At 35.4% G+C, this 24691-nt stretch overlaps 1 protein-coding gene and 1 long non-coding RNA gene across 3 annotated transcripts; one reads left to right on the forward strand and one right to left on the reverse strand.

Annotated features, from left to right (window-relative positions):
* Positions 1-626: 626 nt before the first annotated feature.
* On the reverse strand, positions 627-24020 carry LOC140798276 (uncharacterized). Its single transcript, XR_012110810.1, has 2 exons — positions 23922-24020; positions 627-2196 (listed from the first exon to the last, which is right to left on the reverse strand). It is a non-coding gene; the product is annotated as an uncharacterized lncRNA (long non-coding RNA).
* Positions 836-19167, forward strand: LOC140798274 (protein SIEVE ELEMENT OCCLUSION C-like). 2 transcript variants are annotated; one of them, XM_073152080.1, is made up of 7 exons: positions 836-1018; positions 1212-1346; positions 1432-1886; positions 2124-2233; positions 11593-11720; positions 11943-12425; positions 18506-19167. In XM_073152080.1, exons 1-7 carry the CDS (start codon positions 836-838, stop codon positions 19142-19144), a joined length of 2133 nt encoding a protein of 710 aa, XP_073008181.1. In that variant the 3' UTR covers positions 19145-19167. The 2 variants fall into 2 exon arrangements, with proteins under 2 accessions (XP_073008181.1, XP_073008182.1); XM_073152081.1 differs by having other exon boundaries at positions 1212-1322.
* Positions 24021-24691: the final 671 nt, after the last annotated feature.

Consider the following 24691-nt stretch of genomic DNA (forward strand, 5'->3'; position numbering starts at 1 on the left):
TTCAGACCTATGGCCTATATCATGGGCTAGTAGAATCTAACAACTAGTCTACAGTGATCAGCCTGGTTTTATCTTAGATACCTACCCTTGGTTTTCGAACAAAAGGAGACTAAATCGCTATCAGGAGGTTAAAGTTTATAATGTGGAACAAGTGAAGTTTAATGTATGATCATTTAGGAGGACAATGTAATTTCTAAAAGATGTTTTAAGGATACTAATTTAAGCAGTTCAGGAAGAGAAATGGAAATAAGTTACTAGTAGAAAGGAAGAAAAGTAACTAGGAATCAGCTTTTGCCTTTAACTTTGGACTCTCTGATAGATATATCAGCGTTCAATGTTGGTCAAAGCTTGGATTCGATTTGCTTGTTAAAGGGGAAGATGTTGGTATCTTGCAATATGTAAAGCAAATGAGGTAACTTTGTACCCTCTCAAAACTAAAGAACTAGACAGACTCGAACAAGATTTGCCATCATTTATTCTAACAAAGATATCATTTTAAATTAACCTTTAAAGGAAATAAAGGAAAATAGAATAGCTTTGCCTCTGTACTGGAAGAGTCACTTCCAATGAGTTTGAAAAGCAACAGTATATGTCTCTAACCAATTTCCAGAACTGAAGATTAGCAGTACTATAAACCTTGTTCTTTATACTGGTCGGTTGGTTCAAAGAAAGTGGGCCTCAGAGGCAACCACATGGGGATGGAATATTACTATGGCTCATGGATCGTTTCTATTCAGCAGTAGTATCCATGAACATAAAGCATAAACTGAACGAACAAAGACACAAGATAATTTGGAAGCTTGATGTACCGGAGTGAATATATATATATATATATATGGACATGTTGATCAGTAAAGTTCATTCTGTTCAAATGAAGCAGCTTCATATTGGTACCAGCTGTGATGACATCTTGATGAAGAAAATTCTGCAAACACATCTGCCAGATGATAGCACTGTCGATTCTGCTCCATTGATCCATCTGATTGAGAGTATACTCCATGCCGCCCCCATGCCAAGTGTACTACAACTAATACTCAACTAGATCTCATCTTAGTTTTCTGAAAGAAATCTATCCAGAGTAGTTATTATGCTGCATATTGAACTTATACATATATCACATACATTAGAGTTTTCCCTTATTTTTTGTAGCACCTGAAAGAATCTCATGAATTCTTGCCCACATTGTCCAGCTAATAGCTTTGATTTTACAGGTTAATAAGTTAAACAGAGAAGAAATTCAAGCAAACAGCAGTAGATATGACATTGGACTTACCAGCAGCATCAAGACACTGGCATGGACGATCAACCGTATTGCATCTGAGGTAGCAAATTACTTTGCTGGAAATGTATCTTTTGCTTCCTCAATTTTTCCTTCTCTCCCAATGTAGATGACTATATCCTTTTCCTTAAGTTAATTGCATTCAATGCCAGATTCTCCAAAGTGGTTCTGGGAACCAATTCTTACATGCAACAACAATGGCTGTCCTAGAACTTCTGGGAAGTCATTCATGGAGTACAAAGCTTGTAATAGTGCTTGCAGGATTAGCAATAGCCTATGGGAACTTTTGGCTCATTATGCAGTTCCGTTCTACCAATTGTCTGGCCTTGTCAATAGCAACACTGAAGGGACAAAGGAATTACATGACCCCGAGAAATTTATTTGAGCTAAGGCTTAAGGCTTTGAGATATCTGTTGGATAAAATGGTCAGTGTGACAAAATGCATCTTAGAGTTTGAAGTTCTCCATCTAAATTATGTAAACCTAGGCCATGAAGAAATGGCTGTGCCAAAGACTCAAATCCATAAGGCTTCCTATTGGGTAATCCGAAGTGCAGTGGAATGTGCTTCTCAAATCACTAGCTTGATTGCATTAAATTTTGAGAGCAAGTACATTTTCTATCCCTGATTTTATTTGTTTGTTTTACTGACTTTTATTTCTAACTTCTCTGTTAATATTGTATAGTCTATCTCAAGATTATGAGAATGAAATATTTTTTTGAGAATAGTATGAGAATGATATATTACTCAGTATTATTAAAATCTTTACAACATAATTATTCCTTCTGTGCAATTATAAGTTTACAACTGGTGGACGTATTCAATGTTGCAACTTCTACCTTTCAGAGAGTCAAATGTCATAGCTGCAACATGGGAGCTTTGGAGTCTAGCTTGCAAGGTCAGTGACATGAATGGTCATCTGAGGAAGCAGTATGATGAATTTAACAAACAGATAGGTAATATGACCCTCACAATATTGATCACTAAATTCAGAGCTATTTCAACTGCAAATAAGCAACATTTTAATTATCATTAAGGAGAAATAACTTGATGATTTGTTTCCTTCCGCATGTTAAGCTATCTTCTGCATTAAATACTTTATCTCTAGTTGCACAAAATACATTTCTTTTTCCCTCTAGTTTGATCTATAGACTGACTTATACAGTATGTGTTTTGAAGTGAGACTAGTACCATTACTATCATCGAGTATCCTCATGTCATCCAAAAGCCATCATTGTACATCTATGATAAAGCTGTTTGCTTGCAAGTTCATTTCTATAAAACCAGTTTTCTGTGTTGAGTTCTACAATGCAAGATTAAAACTCGGTTTCCATAAAACACTACTTTTAGTTGTGAAAAAATCCCTAGACATAAATATGTATCTAAATACTAGGCAATGATATCACTCGTTCGCTTAAGTAAAAGTCCGTAGAAATATTAAGAACGAAAGCAGAGATGAACGCCAAGATTTTAACGTGGAAAAACCCAAACGGAAAAAAACTACGGATCCAAACTCGGATAAAAAACCAATCACTAGAATAGTAGCAGTTACAAGACTGACTCACAAAACAACCCGTCGATTCAAACGACTTTGTTCCTCTCAGTCTTGATCGCTAGAACCCACGATTCACCGCTTCTCGTGATTGAAGTCCAATCTTAGTAACCCTCGAGATTGATTTTTCGTCTAGATAGCCCTTAAGACGAAAGATTAACTTTTGTAGATGAGTGGAACCTTGTTAGTTGAAGAACCGATGTAACCTCAAGAAGTCTCCTTTAATAATGCTTCTTCAACCACACAAGATAGGGCATCATAATCCTTATATATGATCTCCAAGATTGAGCCAAATCCAAGTCTCACGAAAGTCCAATTTTATCAAACTTCGTTGGTGCATTCGAACGCGGCTCGGGTGCGTTCGAACAGCATGACTTGAACTCAGGTGCGTTCGAACGGGCCCGAATGCGTTCGAACGCGACGACTTGAATTCTTCAGGTTGCGTTCGAACGCGTTTGTGAACGCGGCTCTCTGTCTGTGTGAACGCAGTACCTGCGTTCGAACGCGTTTGTGAACGCGGCTCTCTGTCTGTGTGAACGCAGTACCCGCGTTCGAACGCGTTTGTGAACGCGTGTGAACTTGACGGCTTTTCTCCAATAATCTTGCAATTCTTCAAACCAGAGATTTCTAGACTTGTGTAAAGCTCATATACATGAAAAAATACACTTAGAATATTTTGTACACAATTGCCAACAAATAAAAACCTAACAATCTCCCCCTTTGGCAATTTGTGACAAAACACCTAGGTTACAAGATATTACACAAACTTCAAATTGAGCAATCAACAAGACTAGAATATTTTGCACATCAATCCCTGCAAATAAACATATACCAATCCAAGATCAAGTGAAAATAACTTGAAATGAATAAACAATCCAAACACAATCAATGGAGCATAAGTTCAAAAGTACTTAAACAGACAAAGTTCACAATTTCTCCAAGCAAAGGTATAAGCAAGATTAGAAAAACAGAAAGACTCTAATGAACTCCCCCTACACACCTAGACACCTATACACTCTCCCCCTTTTTGCCACAAATGCCAAAGACTAGGAACTCGGAGGAAACTGACGAGAATTGTCAACACAGAATCAAGGACAGTCCCCTGACGAGCTTGCTCAGCTCGTAAATCATTCACTGCCGAATGGAGATCCTGCACTTAAGTACTAAGCTGATCGAAACGGTCAGAGTACTGTGGTAACTCCCCTTCAGAGTGAGATGTATCACCATCAGAGCTATCATCAGAACTGTCGAGGTGCGAGGAGCGACCAACGGCGGAAGAGGACTGCTTGAGAGGAGACGACTGGTTGTGAGCTTGACTCCGCTTAAGAGTAATCCGATCCAACGGTTTATGCGAAGTAAGAGAAGGTTTCGAAGCATCCACACACACCCCACTTTGAGTGCACAAATTTGTAATAAAGATGCCAAACGGTAACCCCTCACGAGGTGCTTCTTTCTGTGTAGCTGTGAGTATTGAATCATAGATCACCACAGTCAAATCAACCGAGACTCCAGATAACATTGCATGAAGAAGAAATGCACGATCCAGACTAATGCTTGAATGTCGAGTCTTGGGGGTGACATTGTACAGACAAAACAGGTGAAGCATGCGAGCCACTAGTGTCAGCTTTGCATGCGGCATCATGTTCCCCTTCCAACGTTCCCCTTTGATCAGTACAGTGCCAGCATAGTCATCGACATCAGGAAGTGGAGCAGACGTGGAGTACTGGAACTCACCATCAGGAAGACGAAGTTCAACGCGAATGACATCTGCGTCCAAGTACATAGACACCCCACGAACAGTAGAACGAATACAGCGTTCTAAAACCGTGGCATTACTAAAAAATTCCCGAACAACTTCCACATAAGCAGTTCCGCTCATCCGACACACTGATAACCATCTTCGCTTAGAAAATATCTATTCTATCCCCAAGGTAGAAAAATCGGAAATGACCACAGGTCGTTCACAGATAACAGGACGGGTCCCAAAATTATGTTTGTATCGCCCGGCAGCCGTTGAAGTAGAAAACTTTGGAGCCGAAATAGGTGAGGAAGGCGGCCTAGGTTTCTTGGAAACGGCAGCTTTTCTAGGCATTCTTGAGAAAGAAACAAGATGCAAGATTCAATATATGCCCAAAGCAAACAAAAAGATAGCAAGAAATCCAAAATAATTCAAGAAACGATGAAGGCCCTAAATGAAATCCATCATCCACTTGAAAACGCTAAGATATCACGTTCAATCACACAAGAAACATTAAGGTAGTAACTTTAATGTGATCAAAACTCGAAAACGCACGAAATCAATCAAGATCAAGAGACTTAATTGAATAAAAAATAGGAAAATTGATGGATAATCATACCTCGCAAAAGTGAAGAAAAACTAAGAAATTCGGCCGAAAGATGCTGGATCTGGAGGAGAACGACCCTTTAAAAGGGTTTGGAGTGAGAAATTTGATGGAAAATAGCAAGATTTTGAAGATTTGAAAGGGAGAAAATGAAGGGTTTTTAGGGTTTGGAAGATGGAAGATGAAAACCCTTGGGTTCGGACGCAATATTTAAAGAATCCTCGAGTGCGTTCGAATGCACCAGTCTGCGCGTTCGAACGCGCCAGTCACCGCGTTCGAACTCAAAAATTTGCGTTCGAACGCTCTTTTTTTTTTAAGTAAAAAAATAAAATCTAAGAAAAAATCAAAAAATCTTTTTGGAGATGCACATCTAAAGATTCAAAATACATTCAAGACATAGAATATGACAATCGAATGAAATAAGTCATACACAGATCAATCAAATCATCAAAAGCATATTATAATCAATTCTAATGCATCACTCAAAATTAAATTAATCTTGATTGATCATAACACTATACATATGCAAGGTGAGCATAGATAACATGAAACATTCTTCTTAAATAAACTTTCCAATTTAAACAATGATACAACACAATAGTCAAACCGACTTAGTATTTAAATTTGCACTTTTCGACTTATTCGCCATAACCGAACAGGAATTTTTCCTGTATTATTTTTTATACATAAACCATATAGGTGCAATGATGGCTTTCACACATGAGTAGGTAGCCCTTTTCTTGTAGTACAAATCAAATAATGTGCGAGAATATATACACAAGTAGCAAAAATTTTATTTAATTTGCAATCAATGTACTGAGTCAAACTGGACTCTCAACAAGATGGCTTTCACACTAACTCATTGTAGCCCTTTTCATTGATCTTTTATAAACACGTTTGTGATGACTAAACATGAGGTCAAACTGTGCAAATCAAGGTCAATAGTAAGCTATTTAAAAAGAATTTCATGATGTCATGCTCACACAAGAATATACACACGTTATGGGTGCATTAATTTCAGTATAATTATCATAGAAGTCGAGAGAGTGAATAAATCAGAAATGATACAATATACTACAAGATGACAAAATTGACTATAATAACTCATAATCAAGAGAAAAATTATATTTATATGTCAAGAGTATATTATTGAATCTAGGAGTGCATTAATTTTTTTTATTTTTATTTCCAAAAACTCTTGACAAATCTGAAACTAAAAACAAAGAAAATTTCAGAGTAAAGAAAACCTACAAAGAAACGAAAAAAAAACTCATAAAAATGAAATATGCAAACCAAAACACGCAAACCAAAACAAAAAGAAAATCAATCCAAAGCACAAATTCCTAAAGAAGTACGAAGATACTCAAATCTCTGTAAGTCCAAAGGTTTTGTAAATAGATTACCCAACTGTTTCTCCATCTCAACATGTTCTAGTGCTATTATTTTGTCTTCAACTAACTCGCGTATAAAATGATGTCGGATATCAATATGTTTTGTACACGAGTGTTGAACAGGATTTTTCGATATATTAATAGCACTCATGTTGTCACAATAAAGCACCATAGTATCTTGTTCAATGCCGTAATCTTTGACCATCTGTTTCATCCATAGTAACTGAGAACAACTTCCCGCTGCAATGTACTCGGCCTCCGCAGTAGATAAAGATATCGAGTTTTGTTTCTTACTGTGCCAAGCAACCAAATTGTTTCCAATATAAAAGCATCCACCTGAGATACTTTTTCTATCATCACATGAACCTGCCCAATCAGAATCCGTGTATCTAGATATGATAGCTTCCGAGTCATACGTAAACCAGATACCTAAGTCAACTGTGCCACCGACATATTTTATGATACGTTTCACAGCAAACAGATGTATCTCCTTAGGTTCAGACTGAAATCTAGCACACACACTGACACTAAATGCAATGTCAGGTCTACTAGCAGTTAAGTACAAAAGACTACCAATCATGGTCCTATACAGTGTCTGATCAACACTTTTACTTGAAATATCCTTACCTAGTTTGGTAGTTGTACTCATAGGAGTTCTAGCATATTTTGCATTATCTAAACCGAATTTAGTCACAAGATCCTTAGCATACTTGGTTTGAGCGATAAATATCCCTCTTTCCAATTGAGTAATTTGAAGTCCCAAAAAGAACTTCAACTCACCCATCATGCTCATCTCAAAATAATTATGCATGAGATCCGCAAACTCCTTAGCTAACGATTGACTCGTTGCCCCGAAGACAATGTCATCCACATATATTTGTGCTACAACTAAACTCTTGTTCGACCGTCTAATGAACAATGTCTTGTCCACTCCCCCTCGAGTGAACCCCGCATCCACTAAAAAAGTGGTCAACTTCTCATACCAAGCTCTTGGAGCTTGTTTTAGCCCGTAGAGGGCCTTTTTCAGTTTAAACACATGAGAAGAAAATTTTTGATCTTCGAACCCTTTCGGTTGTTCCACATAAACATCTTCATTCAGAGTACCATTCAAGAAAGCACTTTTCACATCCATTTGAAACAATTTAAATTTTAAGTGACAAGCAATAGCAAGCAGTATACGAATAAATTCTAATCTAGCAACAGGAGCAAATGTCTCATCAAAATCTATACCCTCAACCTGAGTATATCCCTGTGCTACGAGTCTAGCTTTATTTCGAACTATATTGTCATGTTCATCACTTTTATTCTTGTAAATCAATTTTGTTCCAATGACGTCCACATTCTTAGGTCTAGGGACTAAATACCAAACATCATTCCTAGAAAATTGATCTAATTCCTCATGCATAGCATTAACCCAAGAATCGTCTAACAATGCTTCCTTCACATTTTTAGGTTCAAAAGAAAATATATAGCAAGTAAATGATACCTCACTTTGGATTTGTCGTCTTGTCTTAATTAGTTCATTTACGTCTCCGATCACTTATGACAGTGGATGATCTGATTTCACTATAGCAGATGGTTCCGGTACATTGCAGTCATCTTTCAACATTTGGGATACATTTTGGGCTTATTGGGTAATCGGGCGAGTACTAATTGCATAGGTTCAATGTTTTTAAACCTGTTAAGCTTTACCTGTTATTTAAACTAAGAGAAAAAAATGATCACCTTTCCTTCTTGTTCTCTCCGGTCAATGGTGTGTCCTAGTTCTCATTATCCCTTCCCTCTTGTTCTCTTACTCTCTCTCAATAGCGACGGTGCCTTCTTCTCTCAATAGCAGTGCTCTTCTCTCGATGACGATTTGGTATTCTTCTTCCCTGATTTTCTTCTCTCACGTCAGTCTTCCTCCCTCAACATTGGTCTTCCTTCTCGACGTGGAGCTTCTCATAGAGGATCCTTCTCCTCCCTTGGCTTCCCTTGTCCCCTTCGCAAGCCGATTTTTCTTTACTTTTATCTAATTTCTGTTTTCTTTTTCTCCCTTGACTTTCCCATTCCTTCTCATGCTAGTGTTCTTGTGTTTTTCTCCTTCTCTGTTCCATTCAACTGCACTAGTCCCTCCTCTCCTCCATAGATTTTTCTTCTATGAATTGCATCAGTCCCTATTTATATTAAATCGTTGTTAGAATGGTTAGTAGAATGTTTTTAGAATGCTTAACTAACAGTTGAATAGTATAATGTTAGAATGGTTAGTCCCTTCTTTGTTTTATTTCTTGTATGACAATAACAGTTGAATAGTATAACGTTTCTTTGATGTCATATTACCATAGATAAATGGCAATTGAAAGTATGAGTTCTAGTCCTAGTAGTGGGGCAGATGACAGTGCTCCACTTTAGAAATATGCAACTAAATTAGAAAGGATGGGAGAAAGAGGAGCGAATACTAGGTTTCAGTGTAATTTACTATCAACAGACATAAAGAGGATCTTATTATAAGATGAAAGCTCATGTTATGAGAATTATTAGATGTGAAATCAAACCATGTCTTATAGTAAATAGCCACTAAAATGAGGAACTCTATGCCTAGGCTAGTGCCATTGCCAAAATAAACTCAATATACTTCTAGTATGCCTTTTGGAATCACTTCTTCTAACATGCCCTATGGATCAAAGAAGAGAAGGATAAATAGGGAAATAGCTCTTGAGAAGCCATTTAATATGGTTTCTTATAATCAACTACACTGTAAAATTGCTAGAATATTCTACTCTGTCGAGTTATGTATTTATCTTGCTAGAAACCCATATTATGTTCAAGTTTTATACTCTTGTAGCTAGTAGTCAGATAGCAAGCACCATGAAACCTATCCCCAACACTGAGAATCGTACAACTCCATAATCAGAAGTGCAGGAAGCACAAAGAAGGATCAATCGCCCTATGAAGACTCGCTTTCTCTACGGCTCTATTTACCTCTTGGATATAATATTGAAAATGATGCTCCTCTAATAAGAAAGGGCAAACATTGAAAGGTTATCGGAACCCGTTAAAAGCACGTGAAAGGAAAAAGGAATTAGTATTCTGTCCGATGGCTAGACAGATGCACAAAGAAAACCTCTTATCAACTTTTTGGCAATGACTAAGAATCAGTCCCATGTTTTAGAGTTATAAATAATGAAGGGTAGTATAAAGATATATTTTTTATGATCAGCAAAGTAATTAAATAGATTTTGGCACAAAATGTGATATAACTCATTACTGATAATGCTCATATTTGTAAGTCAGTAGGGATGCTTATAAAGACTCATTATTCTCGTATTTTTTGGACACCATGTATTGTCCAATATTTAATCTTGTATTAAAAAAATAAAAATAAAAAATATATATATATATATGCACAAAAAAAACTGAGGGAAAGGAGATAATTTTTTATGAGTGTGGTTGGATATCTATTATAGTAGGGAATGTGATATGCATTAAAAACTTTATCATACAACACTCTATGTGACTTGCCATTTTCAAATGAACTTATAAATTTAAAGTTGTTTACTGTTATAGATACTCGTTTTACCTTAGTTATTATGATATTGAGATTCAAAAATATCAAATGTGGACTACAAATGATGATTACTAGTGATAAATGAAATTATCATAAAGAAGATGGTGTAGAAAAATCCATGATTCTCAGTTTCGGCCGATTCCAATCTTAATAAACTAGTTTCAGTAGGGTATCATCGACCGGATAAACCAAGTTTGGTCATTTTGGCTGAAAGAAACCAAATTGGAAAAGAGAAAGGGAGAAGAGAACATCAAGAAAGAAAAGGAGAAAAAGAGAGAAGAGAGAGAAAGAAATAAAGCATAGGGGTAAGAACCAAGGTTTGAAAAATCAAAACTAATATTGACTTTCCGAAAAAATGATACATATCAGGATCTAGTCGGACTTTTTAATTACGTAAAATTCTAAATATTATTTAAAAATGTAGGAAAACTTCAAAAAATTTAGAAAAAAGTTTACCAAAAATAAGAAAATAAAGAAAGAAAAACTATGGTGTAATAAAAATTAAAAAGAAGAATAGATTAGAAAGAGAGTGAGTGAAAAAAAATTAAACAAGAGAAAGAAAAACCATAGTGCAGTGAAGAAGAAGAAGAAGAAGAAGAAGAAGAAGAAGAAGAAGAAGAAGAAGAAGAAGAAGAAGAAGAAGAAGAAGAAAAGAGAAGAAAAGGGAGAGAATGGAAGAAATTAAAAAAATTGAGAGAAAATTAAAAAATTATATACCGGAGTTTGTCAGAGTTTATTGGAGTTCATCGAAGTTTGTTGGAGCTAGATCTCTCCGTAAAAAAAAAACAATTGCTATATAGTAAGGAGAGAAAAAAAGAAAGAAAAAGTGAAAGAAAGACAGAGTAAGAGAGAGTGAGAAGAGTGAAAGAGAGAAATAGAGATAGAAAGTTCGAATTAGGCCTAGATTGGAATCGGCCGATTCGACGAACCATGGTAAGAACTGAAAAAAAAAGAAAAAAAAGAGATATATATATATATATATATATATATAAATGAGGTACTAATTTTTAGTTTTTTTACTTTTTCTCTAACTATTATTTCTTTTGTTTGTTTATTTTTTAACTGTCTTGAATTCCGAGCGATGCCCAAGCACCTGCCTACCATAGATGTTACTTGACCCATTTCTTGCTAATTTACCACCTATAATCTTTTAAAGTCTTGTGTACCACACAAAAGTACTAGATGTTCATTGCTTCATATAACTGCATTGGGTACAATTGCTCCATAGTTCTATGAGCTAAATGAATATAGTACTGAGTATTTACATGAATTTCAGGGATTCAACTACGTTGGATACAAATGACCTTTCATTCTATGAGCTTAATGAGTATACCATTTAACATGAATTTCAACAAGTTTTAAACTAAGCCTTGATAGTGTAGCTAAATGAGCATTTCTATATATATTGTGATCTGAAACTTCCTAATTTTTATAAATTATCTTTCTCAAACTTACATTGGTTTCTTCATTTCTGTTTTATCAGAGAAAAATGTGTTTTCAAGTCTCTTGCAGTCCTTTGAGGACAACCAATTAGATAAACAAAAATTTTTGAGGACATTATTTGCTCTAAAGGATGAATGCCCACTTTTGGATTGCCTCTCAAACAAAAAGGTTAGTATCATATCAGAAATTACTTTACTACCAATTCTAACATATTAATGTTTAGAGCATTATCCCAGCTCAACAATACCTTACACTCTATCAGATGGATCATATTTGCTTGTTTGTTGTTTTTCTTATCTTATATAAAATTATTTCCTATGTTGCTTATATTTCATTAACTAGTCATGCATCTATTAGGAACTGATCCTCTTCCTTACGGTGATTGTATAGGTAGGTATTGATGTGCTTAGAGAAGAGGAGGTTATGATCTTTATATCAAGTGTGGAATTATGCCTAGAAGAACTACTCCTGCTGGAACAACAACTTGATAATGGCCCACATTATGGGTCAGAGATTTCCTTCAAGATTGTTTGGGTTCCTATTGCAAAGTCTGCACAGTGGTCTACCGATGAAAGGAAGACATTTCATGAGATGATAGACATCTTACCATGGTATTCCCTATACGAACCTTCAAATTTGTCTTCATCAGCCATACAGTTTTTCCAAGAAGTGTGGCAGTATCAAGGGGATCCATTGATGGTAGTTCTAGATAGTGAAGGAAAGATCAAATCAATAAATGCAATCAATGCCATATCAATATGGGGAACAAAAGCTTACCCTTTTTCAGTTTCACGTGAAAGAGATCTGTGGAAAGAACAAAGCTGGACTGTGGAATTTCTATTTGATGATCTTGACCCCATCATATCCTACTGGGTATGTTTCTCAACCTAGCTCCGTAATGCAACACTATTTCGTACTAACCAAACTAATGTTTATGATATTATAGTAAGAAAACATAATAAGTGCCATTAACTTGTAACTTGAAAGTTGAAAATATACTTATAGAACTTAGGAAAGGTTAAAGAACTGTCTTCATTTGGATGACTATGCTCTTACTAAGTACTTAAAAACTCATTACTTCCTTTTATTTTCTTCATTTAGTTTTCCTTTCCATAGTAATGTAATATATTTACTAATTCAACAAAAATATGTTGCCAAGATGATACAGCATATTGTGACAAAAAAGATTTTGAAGCATAAATAAGTTATTTTTTCTCCTAGTTCAACTAGTAAGGAAGGATTAAATAGAAAAGCTTTAGACATTCACGATCCAGCAAAATAAGCTAGCAATGGGTGTAAATTACAATGGCAATCCTAGGCTTATAAAAAAACTACCTGGAATTATAAACATAGATCCGTACTTGATCCATCCCCTAAAGGAATATCTAATGCTAACCTAGTGTAAATCAGATAATATAGAAACTTCAAATTAACCTAGTCATGGAAATTAAACAGCAAGGAAACAATGAAGTTGAAAGTTCATTCATAGTGAAGCAAAGGAAGACCTACTAGTGCACATGTAATAATATTAGATAGTCGGCACTGTATGGGGCAAGTCGATGACACTCCCCTAAGCTGACATGTGCTGTCCTGTGCCAGCGTGTGTCTGTAACACCTGTATCACTCAATGAAACTCTTTTTGGAAGTTTCTTTGTTAATAAGCTTATTTACCAAACTAAGAAAAGAAAATCAGGAGAAAGTGAGATCTAGGAGAGAAGTTGAACCAAGGATGAGAACTTCAAATCTCATCAAAAGATATGCTTTTCTTAATTTCTCTTCCTAATTTCTTCAGTTTAGAAACTAAATCCAAGATTAATCATTATGTAGCATAATGAAGTTAGATCTATCATTTGCAAGAGTCACTCTACACAGGTCTACCATTTTATGATAGATCCATATAAAATACTCTTCACATATAGGAAACAAGGAAAGGAAAGTTATTTGATATTATTTGTTGAATCATATTTCTACTTGATTATTGTTATATTTAAATCGTTTACAATATTATGTAAGGATAAAAGACTCAAATGCAATCTTTAATATGTTAATTAGAACATAAAATATGTATAACCTTAAAAGCCTATTTAGATGTGTGCCAGTCGCACAGTAAGGGTGTGCGGACAGGCACGTGCTATTGACATGATAATCCGTTTTAGAAAATGCATTTGAAGGGAAGAATGGCACAACATTTTCATTATATAGAAAAAGAATCTCAAAGGTACATTATTAATCATTTGTAGAAGATCTTGCTGGCCCAACAAGCATAATAGATTGGTCTTAGTCTGACATAGTTGTAAATATGCCAAAAAATCTTAGTACAAGACCTTTATACTAGTCAAATCAAATGTGATCGGACCAGCCTGATTTTGATTAGGCATCATCTTTTGTGTAGGATAGCAACACGATTATTTGTGTCTCTATGAGCTAACCCAATAATGACCTTAAACCTTAACTTGTAGGTCTTCTAGCAACCATATTCAAAAAGATGCTACATGCATTTATTCTAGTAAAGCTCGTTCTTGTCCATTTGCAATTCTTTTATAATTAACAAAAATTTACTTACATTAGGATATCAATTATTATAATAATAAAATATTATATGACCTTATAATTCTTATATCAATGAATAGTACTACAACAATTCACTCGGATCCCTAGTGAGGGCGAGGTACGTAAGTCATGCCAATTAACCACTCCATAAAGATGAAATGGCAGCATGTTCACTGAGGGATTATCAAGGATCTCGTTGAGGGGCCATTTGGTTTCTTGTATTTCTAGATGTTGCATCAATAGCTTTAAATAAGAAATTAACATGAGCAAAACCGTAAGATCGTTCCCTCTTCTTTTCTTACCAAAGGTTGAGCAACTGTGTTTTGATACCCACTTAATTTGAGTAGATGTCTTTTTCTAAGAATTAATTTGAGTAGATGTCAAGATGCTACATATGAGCCTAAATTGGCACTTGGAAAGGCTATATTATAAAATTTATAAGATAAAAAGTGATTTTTCATACCAACAATTGTCATGCCGGCGACACACTTGCTGACCATGCCAGAAGAATAGGGGTTCCATTGCCGGTCCCATGCAAGAGAGGGAGAGGAGCATCCACCACTGAATAATCTCCTCCCCAAGCTATCGCGCTCATATCTAATATTTTAAGTTAGATCTATAAAGTAGATCATTTATACTTTTATCCCATGTGTCGTTTGCCCTACTCCTATCCATGGAAACTAGTTTTGGTTGATCCCGAGTGAGATCAACCGAAATGGATCGAGATCAACCATAGACAATCATAACCAAGGTTTCGATTTGATAGACCGATACCCGATCCATTTCGGGTCAAGATCAGCTAATACTTGAAATCGGGAGAGAAAAAAGGAGAAAGAGAGAGGAGAGTGAGAGAGAGCTCTTCAGAGAGAGAGAGAGAGAGAGAGAGAGAGGGAGAGAGAGAGAGAGAGAGAGAGAGAGAGAGAGAGAGAGAGAGAGAGAGAGAGAGAGAGAGAGAGAGAATAGCCTATATCGACTTGGTAGGGGGAGGGGGGAGAGAGAGTGGGAGAGCAAGAGTGAGAGTGCTAGGGGGGAGAGAGGGAGGGAGAGAGGAAATAGTCGGTGAGGGAGAGGGAGAGGATGAGGGAGAGAGAATTTTTTTTAAAGGAGAGATTTACTAACAAAGAGGTAATGTGAGAGAGTTTTAGTGGGGGAGAGAGTTTGATGATAAAGAGAGGTAGTAGGAGAGAGTTAGTAGCGGAGAGAGTTTAACAAGAAAGAGGGGTAGTGGGGGAGAGAGTTTGATAAAAGAGAATTAGTAGAAGAGAAAGTAAGAATTCTTTTTATTTATGTGAGAGAAAAAGTGTCACAACCCGAAATTAGAATCATGACCGGTCATGTATCTCAATACACTTGAGATACACAAAGCCTTACTAATACTTTTTAAGTACACAATGACAAGAATTAATAAACTAAAAGAATTTGATTTATATAATTTAACCCAATCGTAATGAAAATAACTAATGTCATTATTAATACGTCTCTAAACAAATTCAATTAACAATTAGTCTAAAACATAAAGACCAAAAGAACGGAAAGGTAAAGAGGTAGGTCCTAAGTGGAGGTAAGATTCCGGTGCATCTTGCTTAGTTGCCACGCTGACCATTACCTAAAATATTAGAAGAGAAAGATCCATGAGCCAACAATTATAGCTCAGCTATGAAGCACGGATACGGATACGGGATTCGGATATGATACGATACGGATACGGGGATACGGCAAATTCTCAAAATACAGGATACGATACGTCTAGGATACGGCAATTAAAAAATTATATAAAAATATTATATTCTAATGACAACATATACATAATATTGCATTCAATATTTTAATACATCTATTATCTACATAAGCATTTAATAGAAAAAATGAGAGTAATAAATATCAAAGACAATTAGACAAAGAATACATCAACATTCAAAAAATAATGCACCAAAATGAGAATAGTAGTATCATTGCATTCCATATGAGTAACTCATAGACTTATAGGTCATAGCACTAAAATTGATAAGAGGTCTTCTTTGTGCATCTGTCCAGCCATCACACACAATACTAACCCCTTTTTTCCTTCCATGTGCCCTTAATGGGTTCCAATAACCTTTCAATGTTTGCCCTTTCTTGTTGCAGAAGTGTGGTTCTCAACATATTATATCCAGGAGGTAAATAACCTGCTATTTGACTGTTAGTTGCAAAAGTATAAGACTTAACATAATATGGGTTCCTAGCAAGATGAAAAGGTAACCCAGCAGAGTAAAACATTCTAGCAATTTGACTATGTAATTGATTACGAGAAGCCATATTAAATGACTTCTCAACAGCTGTTTCTCCAGCCCTTCTCTTCTTTGATCCATAGGGCATGTTAGAAGAAGTTGCAAGGGGCATACTAGAAGTTCCATGTTGAGTTGACATTGGCAATGGTATTGACTTTGGCATAGAGTTCTTTATTTTTAACTCAGCCTGCTCTATTATCCTTTTCATCTCCACAATATGCTGACTATTTACTTTAGGGCATAGTTTGATTCCACATTCACTAATTCTCATCACATGAGCCTTTACTCTATAATAAGATCCTTTGTATATTTGCTGACAATAATTGCACTGAAACCTCATATTCCCTTCTTCTTCTCCCATCTTTTCTAATTTGGTTACATATTTCCAAAGCAGAGCACTCTCATCTACCGCCACACTATTAGTACTAGAACTCATACTTTCAGTAGCCATATATCTGTGATAAAAATAAAACAGAGAAATTCTAAGTTCTTACACTGTACTAATCTAACTATTAGTATTAGTTCTAACTGGTATACTAATATTTAAGAAGATGAATTCATGTCATTCAAATTAAATATAACCGGCTAATCTAGGAATCTAATAATGGAATAAATCTAAAAATTCAGAATTGTAATACTTAAGCAACTAGAGAAGGTTTAAAGCAATAAAAATTAAGACATGCAATACTTAAGTGATCATACAGAATTAATTAAACTGTAAATAAGGCAAAGTAGAAAAGGAAAAAAAAATCAGAGAAGAAATCTGCACAATCGAAGAAGAAAAAATATTCAGAGAAGGGAGAAAAAACTGAGAAAAGAAAAGGAAAAAAAAGAAAAAAAACTGAGAAAAGTAACTTAAAAAGAATTTAAGAAGGGGAAGGGGAAGAAATCAAATGAAAAATTCAGAGAAGAAATCGAGTAAAAACTGAAAAGAAATTGAAGAAAAAAGCTAGTTCGTCGAGAGAGAAGGGGAGAACAGGGAGCGGCGGCAGCGTCGTGGTCAAGAGAGAGAGGGAGCAGCGTCATCGAGAGAGGAAGGGGAGCGACGTCATCGAGAGAGAGAGAGAGAGGGAGAGCTAGGGCACGGTTTGATTGATATCAAATTGGGGGTGGAACGGGGGGGGGGGGGGGGGTAAGTTAAATTTCTTAACGGGTTTATAAAATTAAACTCACCCGATTACCCAATTAAACCCAAAACGTATCCAAAACGTATCTGAAACGTATCCCCAACATATCCAGCCGTATCCATCCCGTATCCGAAAATAAAAATTAATTATTTAAATTTAGGATACTCCGAAAACGTATCGGATACGGATACTCCACCCAAATTGGAGTATCCGTGCTTCCCAGTAGCTCAGTGAGTGAAATCTACTCGAAAGCTAAATAAATCTAAAATTTATAACGTTAAATAAAAATCTAAATTCAATGATATAAAATGTCAATTCTATTAAGCATGTTCTTAAAGTAACAATAATAATGACAATAATAATAATAGAAAGTCATATCTCATAACATGCTAAGTTTCAACATACTAAAATTTTTCTCAATATTGTCTCCATTGGGTCTATACCCTATGGATCTACATCAATTAGAAATCACTTCAAGATGATGCTTGAATCGTTTCCTTATAGCTGATCCGATTATGATCATCAGGAGGTATCACTATTGATAAACGTACCATGTCTCTTCTACTAACCGTTGAGAGAAATTAGTTACATCAGAAAGTCTTTTAATCTATCTTGGGATTATTTACTAACCCCGCCAGAGTCACATAAGAAAGTCACCGTAGTATTCGAACCAATTAGTGAAGTTTTATATTTTAAACAACATATGGGCCTAGTAGTATTCGAACCAAAGACCTTTGCTCTAATACTATGTCAACTTACGAGCTACTCTAAAAGCTTAAGTTGTCCAAGAATGGTGGTTTTTATATTTTACATTCTAATAGTAATTAGCAGTTATTAAGTTTAGGAGAATATTAAAAATCATGTCTTAAAATAATATTTTTATTCTTTAGCATGTGAAAGAACCCAATGTACCTTTCCTATAAGAATTTGATCAGTTAAAACATCCTCACAATCTCAAATCTCACTTATCTTTTGTTTACCAATTGTAATACAAATTTTGTTGTTACAGATAGAAGATAGAAGGAATATTTGTATCTATGGAAGTGATGACCTAAGATGGATTCGAGAACTCATTAACAAGATGAATGAAATCAATAGGTATGGAAAATTTGTAGAGTTAATATATGTTGGAAGCAAGTACCACGAACAAACAAGAGACATTTTATCAATTTTTACAAAAGAAAACTTGAGCAGCTTCTTGTCCTTTACAAAAATCTGTATGTTTTGGTCACGTCTAAAGAGCATGCATAGTTCAAAATTACATCTTGGATATGCAATTGAATCAGACTCTATAATGGGAGAAGTCAACTCTTTGTTGAATTTTAGTTCAGAACATACAAGTTGGTTACTTTTAAGTGAAAGAGCATCAACTGAAATTGTCAAACTTCCTGGGAACAAGGCCTTGGAACTTTTATCAGAGTTTCATGTTTGGGAACCAAAAATAAGCAAGTTTGGATTCTTGGGTGCAATGAGAAAAGCTCTCGACACTCCCTCACTGGTAGATCATTGCGAGTACTTTATCATCAGTCCTGATGTTGAGGATCTGAATGAAAGGATTCCTGTTTGCGAGAAATGTAATTGTCACATGAAGAAGCACTATATGTATCAATGTTTGAATCACACCATCCAGTCACCGATGCGTCAATAAATTAGGATTCAAAAAGACTTTTCTATCCTTTTTTGTCTTCTTATTCTTACTTTGTTCAAAGAGTCAATGAATTTTCTTACCTATGTGCTATACTAATATCTCAATTCATTTCTACAACAAAAAGTCTCTTCAAGAAAATTACCATATTTTGCTGGAAAAACTCAAGTATCAACGTTATCAAAGTTATTGTTGGGAATATAGTGGGACTGAAGATCCAAGTGTAAACAATAAACAATTATACAAATTCAAATCATGATGCTATAGTTATGTATATGATCTGCAAAATAGATGATTTATTTTATAGGCATTTGGAACTACAATACTATTCCAAGGGGCCTCCTATCTTGCCTACTAAGTAAGAACAACCCACAAGAACCACAATTTGGTGTTTCACAGTGATATGATATTAGCTAGAGTCTTGATTACCTTGCTTGTCTAAGAGTAATCTTTCCCTTTTTTGAGCAAATTTCTTTGGTTGCGATAGCTCCATCTTGCAAATTACTCATCAAACCACGCAATCTAGGTTGTTTTCTAGAATAAACTGCTATAGAGTTTGATTTCTGATTTATGCATCAGTGTCAACCATGTATGACCAAGGAAGTGAGATTTCAACATGTGGCAAGAGACACAAGATAGCAATATATAAAAAGGGAAATCCAGTTTTCTTACTATTATACAGCAAATAAGAGAAATTGGACAGAAAGACTCGAATAGTGAGTTAGTGAAGTATAACTAACATGGTACATCAAGATTTCATTGAACTAAAGAGTGCACAACCTATGTAGGATGTAGCAGAAGATAGGGAGCTCTAGGCGAAATAGCTTTTGAACAAGTCCTACAGATATGTCCATTACACAAAGAAATTGCACCTATTCAAGATATGAATTATATTTGAAAGTTCTTTTAGATAAAATAGTAGGTCTAGAGTAACCTTATTATGAAATATAAGATTATAATATTTATAACATTATAAGAGCACAGGCAAAATAGCTTTTGAACAAGTCCTACGGAAGTAATATGTCCATTACACAAAGAAATTGCACCTATTCAAGATATGAATTATATTTGAAAGTTATTTTGGATAAAATAGTAGGTCTAGAGCAACCTTACTATGAAATATAAGATTATAAGATTATAATATTTATAACATTATAACATCAACCATATGGTAATCTTTAAGCATGATTCAAGTAGTAATTATATGCAAAAAGACAAACTATTAGGAATTGTTAACTGATAGCCAGGTCTTTTACTTCTGCATTAGAGTACTCCTAAGTAAATGACAGAAATGTATAAAATTGGCATATTAATTGACAATAAGAGACTGCCTACTTGTTGATGGTTTCATTTAACCTCAACCTGATATTTTTACTTGCTAAAACTCCATTATCTCATGCAACAATGGTCATGTTGGCAGCGTATCGAGCCTGCCGGCACAAGGGGTGCCACACAGTACCCATCCTCTCGCCTCCTAGCAGCATGATCAAAGAATCTTTTCGTTCACAAGTCAAGGCAAGTGGAACTCTTGAATATTTGATCAGAGAGAAGAAAAGTTGTCAGTGGTTCCGAGTTGGAAACAAAAAGTCGTCTAGCAATACCTTCAGTTAACTTTTTCGATCCAATTAACAGAGAACAAGACTATAAACCAAAGATGTTGTATAAGCAACTACCCCTATACCAAAAGTATAGAGGCCGACGATGACACCTTAACCCAAGTCATCACCACTCGTTGTTGCCATCTTCCTCTTCACCCTCGTGTGCCCTAACCAGAAGAGGAAGAAGATGACGAGAGCAAGAGGGTGAGGTCAATGGCAAATACTTACTCTCTCTCTCTCTCTCTCTCTCTCTCTCTCTCTCTCTCTCTCTCTCGCATGGGATTTGTGATAGGTGGAGCCTCTACTCTTGTGGCACAATCGATAAGTGTCATGACACGTGCCGTGCCAGTCTAATAAAATTTGGAGAAAAAATAAGATTATGAAATAACGCACAAACTCATTGTAGTTCATGCTGAATCAGCACCGGCGAGGAATGATCTCACACATCTATAAAATTTACCAAAATGATCTCACATATCTATAAAAATAAGTGATAAAGTTCGAAGAAAACATAAGATCATAAAATAGTGCACAAACTCATAGCAGTTCATGAATTAGCTCCAACGAGGAATGGATGAACTTTTTCGAGGATAATGAAACTAGTTCAAAATTTAGGCCATGCCACAAGTACAACCATTCTTGATCTCATGTGATTTACTTAGTTCCATGTATCCAAGATCGGTGCTTTTCTCAAACTAATATAGTTTGTTGCTCTATCTTAGTATGTTTAATAGTGTTCCAGGGAATTTTCTGCTACTTGACTCCTCAATGGTGAGACTTGGTTTTGTGCATCTTATAATCACCTTTATCAAAGTTTAGATGTTGAAAACTCGACATAATGTGCCAGATCCAATCTCGAGACTAGCTAGTCAGCCTTTCCATGATTAATGGAGATAGTAATCTGGTTGAAATAATCCACTGGTACTCTCCATCCAACCAGGATTTTGAAGGTACTCACATCCATACAAAGCCTTTGTTGTTATTATTTTGCATCACTAAGAACACCGGACTAATGTGGTGCATGCATATTAGCTACATGTCCAAATAAAGTAAGATGAAGCTCAAAAGTATACAGTTAAAAAGTCCTGTTTGACTATTTGCATAGTCTCTACACCCTTATATTTCAGGAGAAGCAAGAGACTAGGTTGGTATAAAATCATCATTATGAATCCATGTTCTCCATCGCCTAGATGATGAATCTGTTAAATACTATTTGGACACCTAGGTAGATTTTTCTGTTAAATTTTGCAAAATATTCAGCTTGAAATGATGACTGCAGTCTGCCGACCTATAAATTCTGGAGGAATAGTATAAAGTATGCACTTAAGGGTTTGATCAAAGGTAGTCCTACTAAACAAATAGAGCTAAAATAGACTATTATGCACTGTGATGTCTGAGGAGTGCAGCTGAGCACATTAGAGGATCATCTGCCACCTCCATTAGTGTAAATTTCTAATTTGGATCCTCCTGAGGTTCAATAGATAAGTGATTCTCAGTAGACTCATAGATGTCCTTCCAGTCAGCAGAAATTAGGTAGCAAAGTAACTCAACACGTCTCAGAAAGAAAAGAGGAAAAATGAAAACACTTCTGCCTTGGCTTCTTTCGGTTCATTAGGTCCATATATAACTACATAATGTATTGGCCAACTAATCCACATAACTTCCCAGTTCAGATTAAAACCAAGATTCTAATTATCAGTTTCGGAATCAGGATTGGGTGCTTGAAAAAACGATAAGTATCGGTTATATCGGCCCTCCATTTCGGGCAAATCGGAGAGGGTATCGACTAAATCGGCCATATTGGCCAATCCATTTCGGCGATATGGATTGGGATCGACTGATACTTGAATCTATGATCAAAACTGACATGTAAATACATCTAATTTAAATCCCTCAAAGGTCAAAAAAGAAAAAGTTTCAGTCTCGTCAGTAATTATTTTGAAGACTTCAGTATTCAAATGTAACTAACATAACTTGAAAAGAAATAAATGAAACCAAGTTTGTGGACAAGGACTATTTGGTTAACTACACATGGCAAATGCACAGATGCTAATCAGCCCAACTGAAAAAGGCAATTAATTGGCTCAGAGTGTGAGATTTAATTTAATTGCAGGTACTACATGCAAACCGTAAATATATATGGGTCAGTGAAATAGTTCAACCCCTTTTTGATATGGAAATAGCATGAGAGTATTAGAAAAGAACCAAAATGCCCATGCAGTTTCTCCTGCAAGTTTTTAACTATCTGCAAAGCTTTCAAGACATATTTGGATGTAAATCAAAATCAAGCTTGTGTCAATGGTCAACAAAGAGAGCAAGCCTCCTATTTTGTGGCAAGAGATTAAAAAATCCAAAAGTATGTAAAGAGATTATTAGCATACAAACTATAAATAATTACAAGCAAAATACATTGTCTTTAACAACTTCAATGCTGCATGCAAAGCGAACTCCTAGGGTTGAAGATTTGATTATTAGAAGTTAACTTATTTATAGAAATCTTCAAGTGAACCAGCTACTGAACTCTGAATTGTTCCTTATAGACTCAATCTAATAGGCATTTGACATGGCATGAGTTATACAGAGGATGTGAATCTAAACATTGCACATTATGTCGATTCCTAAGTGCTTTAGTGAAATTTCTTATTACCATATAAGGCAGCTGACTCGTTCAAAGCTAATGCTCTTCCATCACTGCTGCAGTCATTACTCATCCAGAATACCCTGCAACATTCTTTAAATCCATTCGAACTCTTTCATTTGCCTCTAATCAAAATTTGGTAGACTTAAACTACTGACATAGATATAACTGATTGATGGGATTTCACCTCACGCACACTAAGGTTTATAGGACTATCTTCCTTGATGACCTTTACCGGTTATGTTCTTCCTGCTCCCAACCCAATATATAGCTGCTCAACCATAACAACACGAGAAAATAATCGGAAATTATATTTCCACCAAAGTAGTATATGACACAAAAATTTTCAAGCAAATTATATCTTAATTAGATTCTGACTAGTTCAACTTCTATAGTATATCGAACTAAAAGATCTCAAAAATTGTGATCTTTATTAATCTCTCAGCGCAATCATTTCCTAAGTTTCTACGCCGCAAACTCAATGTACAAATCACGCATCATGCAAGGCATAAATACAAACTGCAATTCAGCAAGAGTTGCGTACCAAAATCTTGATCGCACTCTTCATCACCGATCCTTGCTCCTCCAATTTTGGTCATGGAGGGTTTCCAAGGGAGTGGATTGGGAAGGCGATTGGGGTTTTCCCGCCGTAGCGATGCATAATAGGAGCAGTAATTCCTTATGAATTTTAATTTAACTCAGACTATATTTTATAAATCACATTTTATATTTTACCAATTTTATAATTTATATTTCGTAATTTTATAACCCGCCAACTCATTTTTTTCTTGTAATTATTATTTAACATCCTGATATTATTATTTATCGGTATTTCAAAATTATTTTAAAATTTTCAAAAATAAAATATGAAGTATAAAATTGATAAAATATAAAATATAATTTATAAAATTCCCTACCTAAAATTAATCAAGCCCGCTGAATCTCCCCACAGTGGACCTTGGGATCCGTAGATGCTTAAGCTTGACTTTGACCTTAAGACCAAACTCCAGTAGACCAGCCTTCTCTATCCACATTAAGTTGCCTTAAACTTTGATACTCGAAGTTTCTGTCTATAATGTTCTAGCTACTGGAAGACGTAATACAAATACCATTTCAATTTGTGAAGAAAAAAGCAAGTCGCACTTTCCAATGTGAAACTTCCTTTGTCTCTCTCAGACATGGGAGGTCTAATAAGACCTAAAACTTACTGATGCCTTGCAGTATCTCAACGTGCAGAATTGCTTGTAGTGTACTACATTTGACCACGTCTATATATGACAGCATAAAGCTCTGATTAATTAATTGACACCATAT

Source organism: Typha latifolia, chromosome 11 (assembly GCF_019914945.1).
Source record: "Typha latifolia isolate L0001 chromosome 11, TyphaL0001v2, whole genome shotgun sequence".
Lineage (NCBI taxonomy): Eukaryota > Viridiplantae > Streptophyta > Magnoliopsida > Poales > Typhaceae > Typha > Typha latifolia.